The sequence below is a fragment of the Lutjanus erythropterus genome, chromosome 1 (genome assembly GCF_056507025.1).
Source record: "Lutjanus erythropterus isolate fLutEry1 chromosome 1, fLutEry1.hap2, whole genome shotgun sequence".
In the NCBI taxonomy this organism is placed as follows: domain Eukaryota; kingdom Metazoa; phylum Chordata; class Actinopteri; order Lutjaniformes; family Lutjanidae; genus Lutjanus; species Lutjanus erythropterus.
The window spans coordinates 19356379-19371549 of NC_139317.1; the positions used below are offsets into that span (position 1 = coordinate 19356379).

A 15171-nucleotide genomic window follows, 5' to 3' on the forward strand; every position below is an offset into this window, starting at 1 on the left:
CTTAAATTAATAGCAATGTGCATCAAAATTCATTCTCCTCTGAGTTATAACCAGTTTAAATCAAATCTGACCACACAGACATTATACGCATATTTACAAACTGCTGTGACTTACCCTTTCCGAGGTTGCCACTGTCTCCGATGTCCATCGTGAATTAATGCCCATAAATCCACTTAAGAATCGTAGGAAAAAAGACGCTCCTCAACTTCAGAACTTGCCTGAGAATCGTGGCGTTTTTAAGTTTTCCTCAGTATCACTGTAATCCAGTGACAGATGTATGTACATCCATGGGCACATTGCAAACAGGAACTCCTAATAGCTAATTCGGCATACTTAAAATGCCGCTATTTTGCCTAAATTTACATAAACATAGACTAAACACGGGGTTCAACTTGTGGCCCACATGTAACAGGCTTACTGCGCATCCATGCTTACTCCATGGCAACATTGTACTTCCTGTCTACGCGTCCCACAGCATTATGGGAACCATTGTTCCAAAATATAAAGCAGATTTTCCCTCAAATCAGAGTAAGATAAAACATAATAATATAAAGGACAGATTTGACTGATATTAACTTTTTTTTCATGGTGCACTATCAATGTTGCTGTTGCTGTAGATGTTGATGGGGCTCAGTTGTCTCAATTTTGTGGGTGGGCCCACATTATCAGACTTTGAAAACTTATGTAACCTGGTGTTTATGATCCAGAACTCGTTTTTATTTGCTTAAACATGAAAACTTATCTGTATATTGAGAGTAAAAATTATGGTGAAATTGGGAACGCAGTTCACAAAAGTGAACCTACAAACAAAATTATGAACCAGCATTCAGCCTTCTGCGGTTATTCAACAAATGTCAACTTATAGACTGGGATGCAGGATAAACCGAAATATTATGTCTGTTGGTTTGTGTGGGTAACATTGGCAGTAGCTAAATCAGTGGAGCTAGTTAGTCTGTGCAGCTATAACATTAGCAGTTGATCTGTGTAGCTAATGTTAGTTGTCCTGTGTAGCTAAAGTAGGTGGTTGTTCTGTGTAGCTAACATTAGTTGTTGTTCTGTGTAGCTAACATTAGTTGTTGGTCTGTGTAGCTAACATTAGTTGTTGTTCTGTGTAGCTAACATTAGCAGTTGGTCTGTATAGCTAACATTAGTTGTTGGTCTGTGTAGCTAACATTAGCAGTTGGTCTGTGTAGCTAACATTAGCAGTTGGTCTGTGTAGCTAACATTAGCAGTTGGTCTGTGTAGCTAACATTAGTTGTTGTTCTGTGTAGCTAAAGTTAGTGGTTGTTATGTGTAGGTAACATCAGGGGTAAATCAATGTAACTAGTTGGTCTGTGTAGCTAACATTAGCAGTCGGTCTGTGTAGCTAATGTTAGTTGTCCTGTATAGCTAAAGTAGGCAGTTGGTCTGTATAGCTAACATTAGGTATTAGAAATTATGAATTGGCAACTGTCATATTAACTCAGACCAGAGTGGTGTTGAGACTGAAGTGTTGTAATGTGTGCACACTGCACATGGAAGTAATGCTTTCTTTATTGATCCTGCTAATAATACCAATTTTTATCCCAATTGTAACTTTAATCTGATTATATCCTATAATTTGATACGGACCCCTACAAATGTCACATCCTCATGACTTTACCAAAGTTTTTGAGTGAAAATGAAAACTATGCTGCAAAAATTATCATCAGTACTAATTGTGAATCACATCACAACTGCAATATCTGTCAAAAATAATTTCAATATGATATTTTTTTTACCTTATCACCCAGCCCTAATATAGATGTAGGACATGTTGTACTTTGTAGTGTTTCATTTTCTTATTGCCTAAAACACAGGTAGATCTCTCAATTTGTAATGATTGTGAAGATGTTGGGATTGTATCTCTCTAACAGTGTGCATGTGTGTGTGTGTGTGCATGCGTGCGTGTGTGTGTGTATGTTGTCGTTGCTGTCAGCTGCTTGTCTCACTACGCCTGAAGTCTTGCCGCAGGGAATACTTCCGCCTGTCATCTTCACTCAAGGTAAAGCTAAAAAGCCCTTTAATGAGGTTCATCCTCTTTCCTCCCAAAAATAAATTTTCCTTTGTTTTACCACCAACACCATCAGACAAATTAAAAGTGAAGGAACTGTACAGTTATGGCATGAAAATAATTCCCTTAAGCTGTTAAAACTACCATTCATTCTACAGTCAATGTAGTTATTGCATTCATAGATAATATAAAAAGCTGAAGCAGAATCAAGGATGAACTACTTCTCTCTCAGAGTGTCTCTCTTGTAAATCTTGGCCTTGATCGCTTTGAGTAATTAATTTTTCTGATTGTTGCTGCAGCTGAATATCGCAGCCACAGGTACGAAGTGATTACCAAGGTGCAGTGAGAAGGCCCAGGAAAGCCATGATGTATTTAGAACATATCTCAATATTAAAATGTTAAATAAATGTTTGGCACCTGCAGTATGGTTCGTGTGTGGTTAAAGGGAAACTTGGGCATTTTTCATGTGGATGTCCAGCAGTGTTGATAATAAGTGTACCCAGGTGAAGGAATAAATTCCTCAGTGTGTGCTATATTGACCAAGGAAGAAAAGTTCTTTAGCTGCAAAATCTGTAGTTCCTCCTGCATCCATTGATGTCGCTGGATGTTTTTACCAACAGAGCAGGCTCGACTGAGATGAACTGTGCCTTGCCTGGAAAGCATATGAGATCAGGCAGCCGCAGCAGGAGACGGTGACAAAAAGCTGCAGTTAAGTTAGATCCTCTAACTGTTCCATGATCCTCTGTTCCTTTGTTCTTTGTCTGCCTTGTAAAGCACTCTGTAACTGCTCACACTGATAAGCGACAAATAAATAACCTTTATTTCCATCATACCTGTCTAAAAATTAATTTCCCTTGGAGATTTCCTCTGTCCCATTTATAACTACAGATTTTAGTTCTTCTGCTTAATTATTGCAATATTTGCCGCAGTGGCATTACGTGCACAAATGACAATGACTCCTTTGATCATTAAACCATTGCTTAAATGATTTTTTTTATTGTGCATTGTATTGTCTGACAATTTCCTGTAATGATCAGAGAGGCTGCTTTCAGTATTTAATATACTGTTGTAACGTTTCTATGAGTGCTGTAATGTCACAGCAGTCGTCCTTCTGTGCGTCAGATCATCTTAAAGTGCACACACACAATTAGGACAAGGGGAGCTGCTGCATCCTATTTCACCCAACTGCAGCCCCACTGTTATTAATAATAATGTTAATTTTTATATGTACAGGTTTTTTTTAACAGTATTTTCATTGGGTTTTGCACATATTTCACACATACACACAGACAATAAAACAAACAGTCATAATACCTCAAATACTGAAAGAAAGAAAAAAAAAAAAAACATGTCACTGCTCAGGTGACAGCCAGGTGTTGGTGGAGAGCAACTGTGGTGCCTGGCTCTAAAACATGTGGCTATGTTCATCTTGTGAGGTTCTTGTTGCCCACATGTGCATGACATCAGAGCATCGGGATCAAGTTGGACACAAATCTAATCAGCATGCACTGTGCAGAAACTGCCGGTGATCAATTCTGTGCAGGCCTGGCTCATCTTGATTGAGCCTAGTAATAGCTGGACTAGGGTGGCAAGAGTCCTGAGTTCGCCTGTAATGCATCCTGGAACATCTAGGCATTGCTGCACAGCTCTGTGAGCAGGAAAAGAACATATTCTTGGTCAATATAGCACACATAGAGAAATTTATTGCTCAACACTAACTGGACATTCACATGAAGAGTTTTCCCTTTCAGGCTTGTTAGCAAAAGCTACTTGAAACTTTGGCTTATTTTAAAGAAGGCAGTATTATTGACCCCACACATAACAAATGTCACCTTCATCAAATGCACAAGTCCAGTTTGTGACAAAGGGGAGAATCATCACTTCAGAATTTTCCTCTATGTTGGGTTTTTTGTAAGTTTAACAGAAAAGGAAAAATGAATTGATTTTGCAGTATTTCTTATACAACCATCATCATTGTTTGAGGTCCCAGTGAATGAGGACACAAAGCCATTTTCAACATAACACAAGCGTTATTTCCAAGGGAGCCTCAGCTGTGCCTGTAGTTAAGCATGCATGAGCAGCATGTTTAATAAAATACACTATGCGCACTGCCTGTTGGACAACAAGACACAGATTCATGGAGACTGACACATAATTTGATGCTGTCCTCTCTGAATGCTGGTATGATGGCAACATAATACCAAGCCAACAGAGGCTACAAGCAATAGAATCAATCAAGCAATCATCAGGCAGGCACTGGACACAGCCTCTCTGCCGACTGGGATCCATGCTTTATGGTCATCTCCAGACCAAGACTGATAAAAGTTGGCAATTTGGATGCAGATACACTGAGAACAGAGAGGTCCTCTGGGAAGCTGATGAGTATAAGACCTAGAAACCTCCTTGGTGGTCACTGTTTTGCTTGGCTTAGCAATCAGAAAGCTTGCAGATGATGATTCTGAAGACTCAGCGTGACGCTGGTAAATTTGCAACTTGTCTGCATACAATATGGTTTGCCAAAAGCTCATTGGAGAAGTTCCACTGACATCAAATGAGATAATGGATGGCACTGGTCGATTCAAGGGGCGGGGCCTTTGGTTCCCTCATGTTTGAAAAAACAGGGCAAAAGTGCCCTCCTGGATGCCCCTACGGTAGATAAAATGTGACAAAGTGCCCTTTAAAGTCCCCTCCTGGTGGACATTTGTTTAAGTGCCCTCTAAAGTGCCCTTCTAGTGGAGAAAACACAAGGTGGTGTCAAGTTAGCTAGTTCCTCGTGTGTTTTTATTACAGTTGCAGTAGTTGTTGTACAATAAAATAATTTTAATCTAAACCAGGAACTGGAACTTTTTCACCTTAAATGCATGATGCGCTGGTGCCCCACCGCATACCGCTGGTGCCTTTTATTTTTTTCACCCCTGCTTTTCAGACAGTCTGCTACTGATACACAATGACCAGGACAAATGTAAGTAAAGCATCAGGAGTAAAACTCATGCTCAGTATGTGGTGTACAACGTAAACTTAAGCTTAAACTAGAGGCAAAGCTTGAATCTGTGACTTTGTTTCAAATGTTCTATATAGTGAAGCATTCTTTACAAAGATAACAAAAAGTGGCATTGCAATGCTTCTTTTCCATGTAAACATTGTGTTAATACATAGGAAAAGCATACTTCCTACATATTACAAATAAGGAATTAAATAGATACAAAAAAGAGAAAAAATATAAGATGTCTAACCCATAACCAACCTAAATCTCCCCACTTATCTACTCCAGACTGCAGATCAGATTTGGTTCCTTTTGTGAGATGAGAGACTACAGCTTGCTAAATTTTCTAAAAAATCTTAACTTGTCTTTAATGATAAATTGGATCCTCTCGAGGTAAAGTGTGTCAATCAATCATGAGTCTGTGTTTCAATGTTGGGACTTTTTCTTTTTTAAAAAAGAAATAGGATACGGTATATTTCAGTGATAAGGCCATAGGCCAGGAGGTGTTGTTGTACCTGTTTTAGTTTCCTTACATATTTAGATATCCACAGAATTATTTAATAATGTTTCCTTGGAACAGTGTAATCTGTGTATTACTTTAAACTGTATTAAAGAGTGATGTGTTTCGACAATCAGTTACTTTTTCCACTATCAAGACATGTGGTTGTAAGCTGTGAAGTTGTTTTTCACCTTCTTGTTATCAGGATGCAGCAAAAATGTCACTGACTGACCAGATAACACCGTATGTACAAATCCAGATAATGAACAGGTGAATCACGGAAGTGATAAGATTAAACATTACTGTCATCATGTGCAACCCAACAAGCCAAACCAGCATTAGCAGAATGTGATTGGTGTTTGCAATTACAGCAAGTGTATGGTTTAAATTTTTTTTACCATAATCCTTAACAGAGACCCAGGTGTGCTAAGATTCAAGCTGTAATTACTGCCAAAGGTGCATCTGTTAAATACTTTGGAGGATGTAAATACTTGTATATTTTGGATTTTATGTTTAGCCCCTTTCAGACATGCACCCTTTAATGTTAATCTGATGGGAATTTAAAATATGGGTCTCATATCAGTCCCTGGCCACTTTTATGTAGAACTCATAATAGCAGTTTTAAAGGTCAGACCACATAACATTTCTCACTTTCAACATGTCTGAATTGAATAACATCAGATTAACATAAAAGCTGCAACAGTATATATACATACACAGAGAAATACACTTCCTGTTACACCTTCAAAGAAGAGTCGTCATCTCTAAAATCAGTTTAATAAACTTAGACTGTGAAACAGTTATTATATTTAAGTATTTTTGTTCTTTATTCTATGTTTTTATTTCATTTTCAATTTTTGTTTTCAATTCAGTTCAGTTTCAGTTCGTTTCTAGCTTCAAACATATTATATATTAAATATTTGGACTGCATTACTCGTTTTTGAATGCTTGCTCTTTTAACTAGAATATTTTTGTCACACTCAGTTTCAGTTTTTTTTTAGTTTTATTGGCAATAATAAACTATGATAACTGTGAAAACTGCTGTGAAAGAGCCAACTTAAAGTTGTGGAGGAGCACTCTGTGAGCCTACATACAGGCTGTGAGCAAACAGGAATTTAAGGACAATACCAACAGTGCTCATGTGCATTGAACAGGCAGCAAAATTTACTCTCTAATAATGTTAACGAAGCGAGGTGAAAATATATCAGTAAATTTATTGTGAGTAGTGGTCTTTCATGTTGATGACGGTCATCAAAGCTTCAATGGCACAATCAAGTTTAAAATCCATCTGTGATGTTGTTCCTCTCACTGCTGCTTCTCACTAAAATGTGCTGTCGTGTCTGAATAAAGCCTTAAGGATCATTATTGTAAAAGACGCCTATCACTTTGACAGAAATGTCACATATTCCATGTCTGAAAAGCGCTTTTGTAATTCCTTCAAATCACTTTGTAGAGTTCTGTTTTCACTTTTTACTCATTAAAAATTCGTTTTCTGTTGTTCAGTGTCAGAAATCCACATTAAATCTACTTTGATTCAATGTTGTTTAAAATAATAAGAGATGAAAACCTCTAAGGGAGTCAATATTTTTTATATGCACTGTAGAGGAATATTTGATCAAAAGTAAAAAGAATTCCAACTTGTCCATTTAATTTTTTTATGCTGGTAGGCCTACGATGAAAAAACAATAAAGGTTTTAAGTTGAATTACATTACGTACATCTTATTATATTTACATGTTTTATTAGTACAGATTTGAACTGGGTCTCTGTAGGGATAATTCCCATGTGTTTTTACCATTAGTATATTTGAATTTAATTTGTGGAACAAAGACTGATATTCAAATTCAAAGCAATCAAGCAATTGTGAGCAAGCTATGAGTGCACACAAGCCTTTCATATGCAATTCCTCAGACTCTTCATTAAATCCTGAGCATTATGCTGGTCACAGAACATACACCCACAAGTGTTTTTTTCCTGCATTCTAGATTGTCTCATTATTCTGAGATTCATTCAGTGCTGGTAACAGTTATGGGATTTCAGGTTTTGTTTCTGTGCCCACAAACAGAGTGAGAACATGGGATTTGGTTTGGTTTTGCTCTGCTCTGGTCTGAATATGTCCATTCCTGTTACCCTTTGTTTTCTCGGATGTATGTACCTTCCTGCTCTCCAGCCCAGTGAACAGCATAAATGATTGAAGGACCCGTGTATTTAGTTGTCAGCTGAGAAAGACATTTGGTACTGAACTCAGAGTTTCTGCATGGGTACTGACAGCATCGAGGTGCTTCCAACAGTGTTAGGGCACAGGAACAGCATGTAACCACAACACACAAGGAAAAGAAAAAAACAAAACTGTCCTTACTCTATTTGGAAATCTTGTTTAAATTACTATCTACCTTTCATATGCCTGTCTTTTGCTGTATAATCTAAATTAACCCTTTTATCTAAAACATGTGTAAATTTAAAACACCACCTCCACACCTTAAAGCATGGCACATTCTCAGATAGCTATATGCTATCCCGTGTTTGCACCTTAAATGTCACGTCAGCATCATGCTCGCTTGATGCTTGCTCATCTTGTTCATGCATTTCAAAGCATTGGCAGAAAAAGGAGCAGCCAAATTTTCTGTGCAGTGTGCAGTTTTCCTTTGATATATGTGAATATATATATTTTTCTTTCATCAACACGATGCATATGATTGTGGCATAAGTATGGCAGTGTATCTGTGTGTAACAAGTGAGGTAGACAGACAGGTATGAGCAATCAGAACAGAGAGATTAAAGATTAGCACTGAAGTTGTGGCTGGTGGCAGTAAATGCACAGTTTGCCCATGAATAAATACTGGAAAAAATGTTCCTGTGTCTTGCCTTGGTAAAAAGAAGGGAGACTCTGTGGGACTACAGAGTGGAGCAGAGTGAACTGATCTCTCACTCAGCAACACGCACTGGTCTGCCTTGGTTGCAAAAGAAAGGTAAATATATGTATCCAGTGCCTTTTTATTGGGCATTAAAAAAACAGACTTGAATACTAAATACATCTTTCAGGTCACATTTATGCCTGTGAGGCACAGCTGAGACATGAGATGCACAATGTACAGATAGCTGTACAGATTAAAATGAAAGTACATCTATTGTGTGAGACGGGTAAGTAGAGACAATGTCTTACTCACTTGCAGTTGGGACTGGAGGCTTGTGTCAGAAATTAAAATAAAATGAGATATGGTGCAGTGTTGTGTGATGATGGTAGAAGGTCTTGTCTTTTTATACCGAAAGGATCCAGGGTTAAAGTTCAGAAAACAAACCAGTGGGGATCTGTCTCTTGAAAAGACAAACTATGGTGACAATGTCTTTGCTTTTTTTTCCCTGTAAGGTCCTTTGTGGCTAAATGATTTCAGGAGTAAGTTGACAGCAAAAACAATGAATAAATAAATAACACCACTTTGACTGAGTGTACTTTGTGAAAATGAAATTGTTTTGTCATATCTAATCAAAACAACCAAACAACAGTTTGATTGATTCCTAGACTGCGCGCGTGCACACACACACACACACACACACACACACTGTTTTGTTGTTTTTGTGATTGTTTTTGCAATTGATGACAGTTGGAAGGAAGGATTTTTGAAAGTTGAAAGTTAGGTTTGAAAGTTAGTATCTGCACTGTGTGACAAGAGTGGCTTGTGGTTCCAACAATCAAGACTGATGCTGTGTTCAAACGGAACTCTGATCTAGTAATTACAACAAAGAAGTCATGAAAATAACTAGTTTATTTGTTTTTAAGTGAGATAGAGTTGTGCTGGATTAACAAAGATTGGATTATTATTTGGACAGATGCTTTAGCTGCCTTCATATATATATATGTGTGTGTGTGTGTTTTTATCTTTCACCAGGATAGTGTCTCAGTCCAGGACATGGTTTCCTGAGTGGCCCACCCACCTGCACATCACACGGGGTAAAACCAGTCTATCCTGGGCCATGACTGCTCTGCCTCCCATCAGCGTTCCTGGGAGTACAGCAGTTCTGCTGTCGACTACAGACCCTCCGTTTAACTTGACTGCAGCTGCCCAGGCAGGACTGGCTTCAGACCAGTCTCTGGCTCCTCTCTGTACCCTCTGCTGCTGTGGATTTCTCAATCGCACCTTGGCAGTGGTGTTCATGGTCAGCCTGGCATTTGCCATTGTGGTTGGAAATGTGGTCACCCTCACTGTCTTTGTGCAGACGAGGCAGTCCCGAACTCCACAGGGATACCTGAAAGGTAAATGTTGTTCACCACTTGTTGGTGACAGAAAGTTGATCTTTTAACAAAGTTATTATACAGTGTTCATATGCTACTCAAGTCTACAATGTTAATCAATTAAAATGGGCGATAATCAAGTCAGATTTTATTTGTGTAGCCCAATATCACAAATCACAATTAGTCACAATCAGTAATTTAAAGGGGTTTACAATCTGTACAGTGATACCAAACTTTTTTTTGTTACCATATGGATATGTTTTGTCACAATTTTACAATACAGACACTGATTGTTTTTTAAATGGGTATGTAATTTATCAAAAGCAGACGTAGAAGAAAAGAAAAGATCCTCTTGGGTTCAATTCCAGTCTACGGCCCTTTGCTGCATAAGTTTACTCCCTCCTCCACCCCGACACCAAACCCTGTAGTTACTTGTTTGAGCGAAACAATGTTACTCAAATTATGCTATTATTATGCAGTGCACATTGTTACAATAGCTTTTGCCTATTCCTCAATTCAATATAAAACTGTGACGATTTCAATTTACCTCTTCAGTGAACATGGTTCTTTCCTCTCTCTTATTTCCAAAGTGGAAAGCAATTTGGTGTCAAAGTGTGTTCCCCTGACAGATGTGTTTCTTGTAGAGGTGACCTCTGCGGCTGCGGGGTAGCTTATGGTTAGGCATAGCAAAGTGTAAATAAGTAAGGGGGGACATGTATTGACTGGGACACAGATTTTGACACTTGTTGCCTTTGCCACAGTGACACAACAATTATACCAATTGGAAATGCTACAAGGTGGAAAAATGGTCTGTTTCCACTTTAACTAAAAGAGATGGAAGTGTATTAACAAGAAAACAGCCTGGATATGTCTACTTAGCTTTCTTCTTCTTTTATCCCTCTCTGACAGTGTCTCTGGCCATAGCAGACATGATGGTTGGTGTCCTGGTGGTCCCTTTCTCAGTCTACACTGAGATCTCACTGATGGTGACCAGCGCTCCTCCCATTTGGTACCAGGGCAGTTCCACTTCCCCGGCCACCTCCACCTCTCTTGGGGGTCTTGTGAGCCCTTGGCAGCCCTGCATGCTCATTGGCCCAGTGTTCGCTGGGTGCACCTTTGTATCCATTAGCACCATCTTTCTCATGACACTGGAGCGAAGTGTGGCCATCCTACGGCCACTCCACAAGGACGCTTTGGTGACCAGGAGACGGACTCTGCTCCTCATCCTGCTGTCCTGGGCAGCCAGCTTCTTGCTGGCTCTGGCGCCTCTCATCTTCAGCAGCAACTTCACGTTGGAATACAACGAGTGCAGTCGTATGTGTAACTATACCCCACTATTGTTTGGAGGCCAGCTGCCACCTGATGCCAACATTTTGTTGTTATTCCCAGCATTTGACTTCACATTGCTCGGTGGCACGCTAGCAGTTAACATTGTGTCCTTCACTAGCATCCGACGGTACTCCCGTAAACGCAAGTTGCTCTCGGAGGGGAGTCTGACAGACACAGGTGGAGGAGGAGGAGGAGGAGGTGGAGGAGGAGGAGGGTGTCCTCACAGGCCCTCCTTTTCAGACATCAAAGCTGCCAAGACAATTGGCATACTAACATTTGCCTTCACAGCTTCCTTCTCTCCCATCGCCGTGTTTGTGCTCGGGAATGTGGTGGGATACACATGGTGTAACTTTTCCTTTTTTGCCTTCTGGATTCTGACAGGAAACAGTTGCTGTAATGTGATTATCTACAGTGTCAGAGACCACCGCTTCAGGAAGGGTGTGACTCTGCTGTTTCAGCGAGAACAGTCCCCCCCACATGGAGAGAAGACCTGAGAGATACAAGAATTCACACGCAACAAATTTATGTTTTGTGGCTGCTTTTGATTTGATTTTAAAGGAATAGTTAGATATGTTTGGAAATATTCAGATTAATTTTCTTGCCGAAATGATACAGGCCATGTCTGTATGGTAAATATGCTAGAGCCAGGTGCCAGTTAGCTTAGTATAAAGATTGGAAAGGGGGGAAAACAGTCAAAGGTTACAAAAGCTACCTAAGAACACGTGTAAAGCTCTTTCTTTAATACATCATATCTCTTATATTGGTTAAAAACAAACAAACAGTGTAAAAAAACATTAAACGAGTAGTTGTGGTTTTCCTGGAGGTTATGTGCTGGACTAGCTTGGGATCACCAAACCAATTTGCAAATTTGTCTGAAACCTCTCACTTCATTTTTCCCCCCAAAGTGGATTATTAACGGACACACACCAAAATGCCTCTGGATGCTACTGGCCTTTCTTAAGTCCTGCCCTTTCTTGTTCTGTGCTCCAATAACAATTGAGCAAACTTGGTCCTTGGTACGTACAACTTTCTCCTGTAAAGGCAACATATGGGGTCACATCTTAAATTGGCTAATGTTAGTAAAAATGTTGGCTAACTAGCTGGCTAATGATTGATGTAGATTAGCTGGCTAGTTAGTTATAAAATTAGCTAATTTAAGATGTGTATTTATGTCATTTTCACAGGTCATTCAGTAATGTCTTTTAATCATATTCAAATTTTGCTTTTCTTTTCAGTATAGACAAACTGAGCACATAACATTTCAGTAAAAGAAACAGGAGAGGGTAAAGTTGACAGAGGTTCGAAGTGTGATTATCTGTCATTGGAGCACAGAGCAAAAAGGGGCGGGACTTAGAAAGGGTCAGGTGGATAGAACTACTGCCAATCAAAGCAATGAGACTTGTGATGTAGCATAATCAGTAATTTACCCAATCCTGTCAGACACACAGCAAATACATCTCTCTTATCAACACAAGCTTTAAGTGCAGTTCATTGTTCTCCTTTTAATATACTGACCAGTTTATTTAATAATTACATCATGGTGGATTCAACAGAAAACAGTTCCACATCAGCCATCTTGGTTGTTTATGAAAATGCAAATAAGGTCGCACTCCTCTGTACAGTCTAATCAAATCCACTCAATATTGGATACACGGCTGTGATTGGCCTGACCAGATCCAGCACTACTGGAAAACAGGAGGGTGGCGAGACGTATTGGCCAGTGCACAGGAAACATGTGCTTTCAGATTTGTGTGGTTCCTCGGCTAGTACAGGACTATTTCTTGGCTGTACTACCACAGCCTGTTATTTTTTATTTTTTACACTTGAGCTTTAGACAGAGTTGAGTTAGCTGTTTTGTTTCCAGCCTTTATGCTAAACTACCTAACAGTTTCCTGGCTCAGTCTTCATATTTACAGTACATCTGTGAGAGTTGTATCTATCCTCTTATCTAACTCTCAGCAACCATGGATGTATAATTAAGACCTGGATATGTCATCGATTCTTGCTTCCAATTCTTTCCAGTGGCCACTTGCGGTATTGCAGCAAAATAATTCCCCCGTGGCCTAAAAAAGCATTTTCCCCAAAGATCACCATTATAAAAGAGACAGCTGTGTTACTGTTCCACATACCCCTGGAAGTAAACCTGGAAGCTAGAAATCTTTCTGGAGTATGCACCAGGAGGGTAATTACTACTGGACTGAATGGTTGCCTTTTGTGGGTCATGTATCCAGGTCTTAATCATTAGTTTTCCTAAACCGTCAAACTATTCCTTTAATCAAATTGTAAACTCCGTATAAAATTTAGGTCATTCAAAAAGCAGAAGCATTGCAATTCTTTGTTACTGAAAATTGTAAAGTGAAGCCAAATCGAAAAAATTTCCAACTCTATCCACATTTGTCGTTGGACAAACAGATCTATATCTATGCATTGCATGATAAAACAGTTTTCAGGTTTGGACCAAACATACATACTGTAGGAATATAAGGGAAAGGGTCGTTCTAGTGCTACAAACAATCTACATCCTCTCCTCTGGTCTCTTTGTCTCGCCTTACCCCTAACCCCTAACCCCTAACCCTAACCCTATTGTCAAACTTCTTAACTTCAGGAACTAAACTGTATCGCCAGGATCTGCACTGATAACCACAATAATCATACAGTTAATATCATTTGTGATTTATCATCTATTAATTTGCAAGGGGTGTTGTTTCTGTCTTTAGAATTCCTCTCCTCTTTAGACAAATATTTTGGTTAAGGAGCAGTTCATAAAATACATTTGGTTCTGTGGTGTTACTTATATTTAATTTTGAGCATCTATTGTGGTAATAATCTGCCTCAAGTATCAGAAATGCACTTTATCAGTTACTATGTGAATCATTTGCAGTAATGTGTCAGGCAATGTTAATTTTTACAAGTTTTATTTTTAGCGTTTTATAATATTGATTATTTTATGACTGTAAAGCAAATGTGAATGAAAGAATAATCTGTATATTTATTGAATCAGTATAGACTAAATGAATGGGATGCCAACCACAGAGATTTAGTATAAAAAGCATTATGCTTATAGCAGACCCTCATACTGTGCCGGCCTATCCTTTCAGGGTATAATGTATTTGTAAAATGATCTCATCAGTGTGTCAGCTATAAGTCTTGTGTATTGTTTGGAACTTTGTATTGTACAATTTGACTATATAATAATATATAAAAATGAGATTGAAGAGCATTTCACAACATAAAATGGCTATATTTTCATTCATTATAAAATGGTTAGGTAATGGTTGGGTATTTAATGTAATTCTGACATAATTGACAGGCCTTTGTCATGGTAACAATTCAGCAACAGAATCAACAAAAAGGGAAAACTAAATACAATAGAGGGGATGTTTTTCTCATCATTAATTGATCTAATCTGCTTTCAGATTTACTTTGTGACTCTACAAACATTAACTTGCTCAATCGACAATAGAAGACAAAAACATTTTGTCCTGTTTACCATGAAGTGCCCGTTAAAGGAACAGTTTGACACTTATTTGGAAAATATGCTCATTTTTAATTTTAATTAGCTTCGTATAAAGACTGGCAACAAGGGGAAACAGCTAACCTGTCTCTGCCCTCCTAACAGCAGATATGAATTTGACTAATAAATATATAAAAAACTAATTTGTTAACCGTGTACAGAATTGTATCGCAGTAACTTCCTTTTTACATTTGTTTTGCTTTTTGCACAGATTAAACAAACAAGCTGTAACGTGTGCAGGTTGCAAAGCGTGAGCTGCACCACACTGCCTTTTTTGTTATAGCAATACAGTGCACTTGTAAACTTTGCTACACGACCACTGAATCACCTGTCTATAGCTTAACTATGATTTTGCTGTGAAGTAAACTCAGATCTGTGCCTTTTTATTTTGGTTAGCTGAAAGTAGCTAACTTCATAGCAAGTAGATAGTTAGCTACCTAAACATCTGCATGTTCTGACCCTGGCTGAAGATGAGAAGCTGTTTCCAAATACTACACTGGACAAAAGGAAACAGAGATCCAATTGGGTACATGAGACCCTCAGAAAGAAGGGAGATCATGGGCCAGCTTGCAGTTTTCCTAGGG

The 15171-nt window shown here is 38.7% G+C and overlaps 1 protein-coding gene across 1 annotated transcript; it reads left to right on the forward strand.

Annotated features, from left to right (window-relative positions):
* The first annotated feature begins 1935 nt into the window (after positions 1-1935).
* Positions 1936-12035, forward strand: LOC146332829 (beta-2 adrenergic receptor). Its single transcript, XM_084724126.1, has 3 exons — positions 1936-2023; positions 9401-9765; positions 10654-12035. Exons 2-3 carry the CDS (start codon positions 9486-9488, stop codon positions 11565-11567), a joined length of 1194 nt encoding a protein of 397 aa, XP_084580252.1. The 5' UTR covers positions 1936-2023; positions 9401-9485; the 3' UTR covers positions 11568-12035.
* Positions 12036-15171: the final 3136 nt, after the last annotated feature.

What these genes read in the sequence shown, in the direction of transcription:
- LOC146332829 (XM_084724126.1), top strand. Translation starts at nt 9,486, where the DNA reads ATGACTGCTCTGCCTCCCATCAGCGTTCCTGGGAGTACAGCAGTTCTG. An exon ending in TCCACAGGGATACCTGAAAG is followed by an intron (nt 9,766 to 10,653) that starts GTAAATGTTGTT and finishes CCTCTCTGACAG; the next exon opens with TGTCTCTGGCCATAGCAGAC.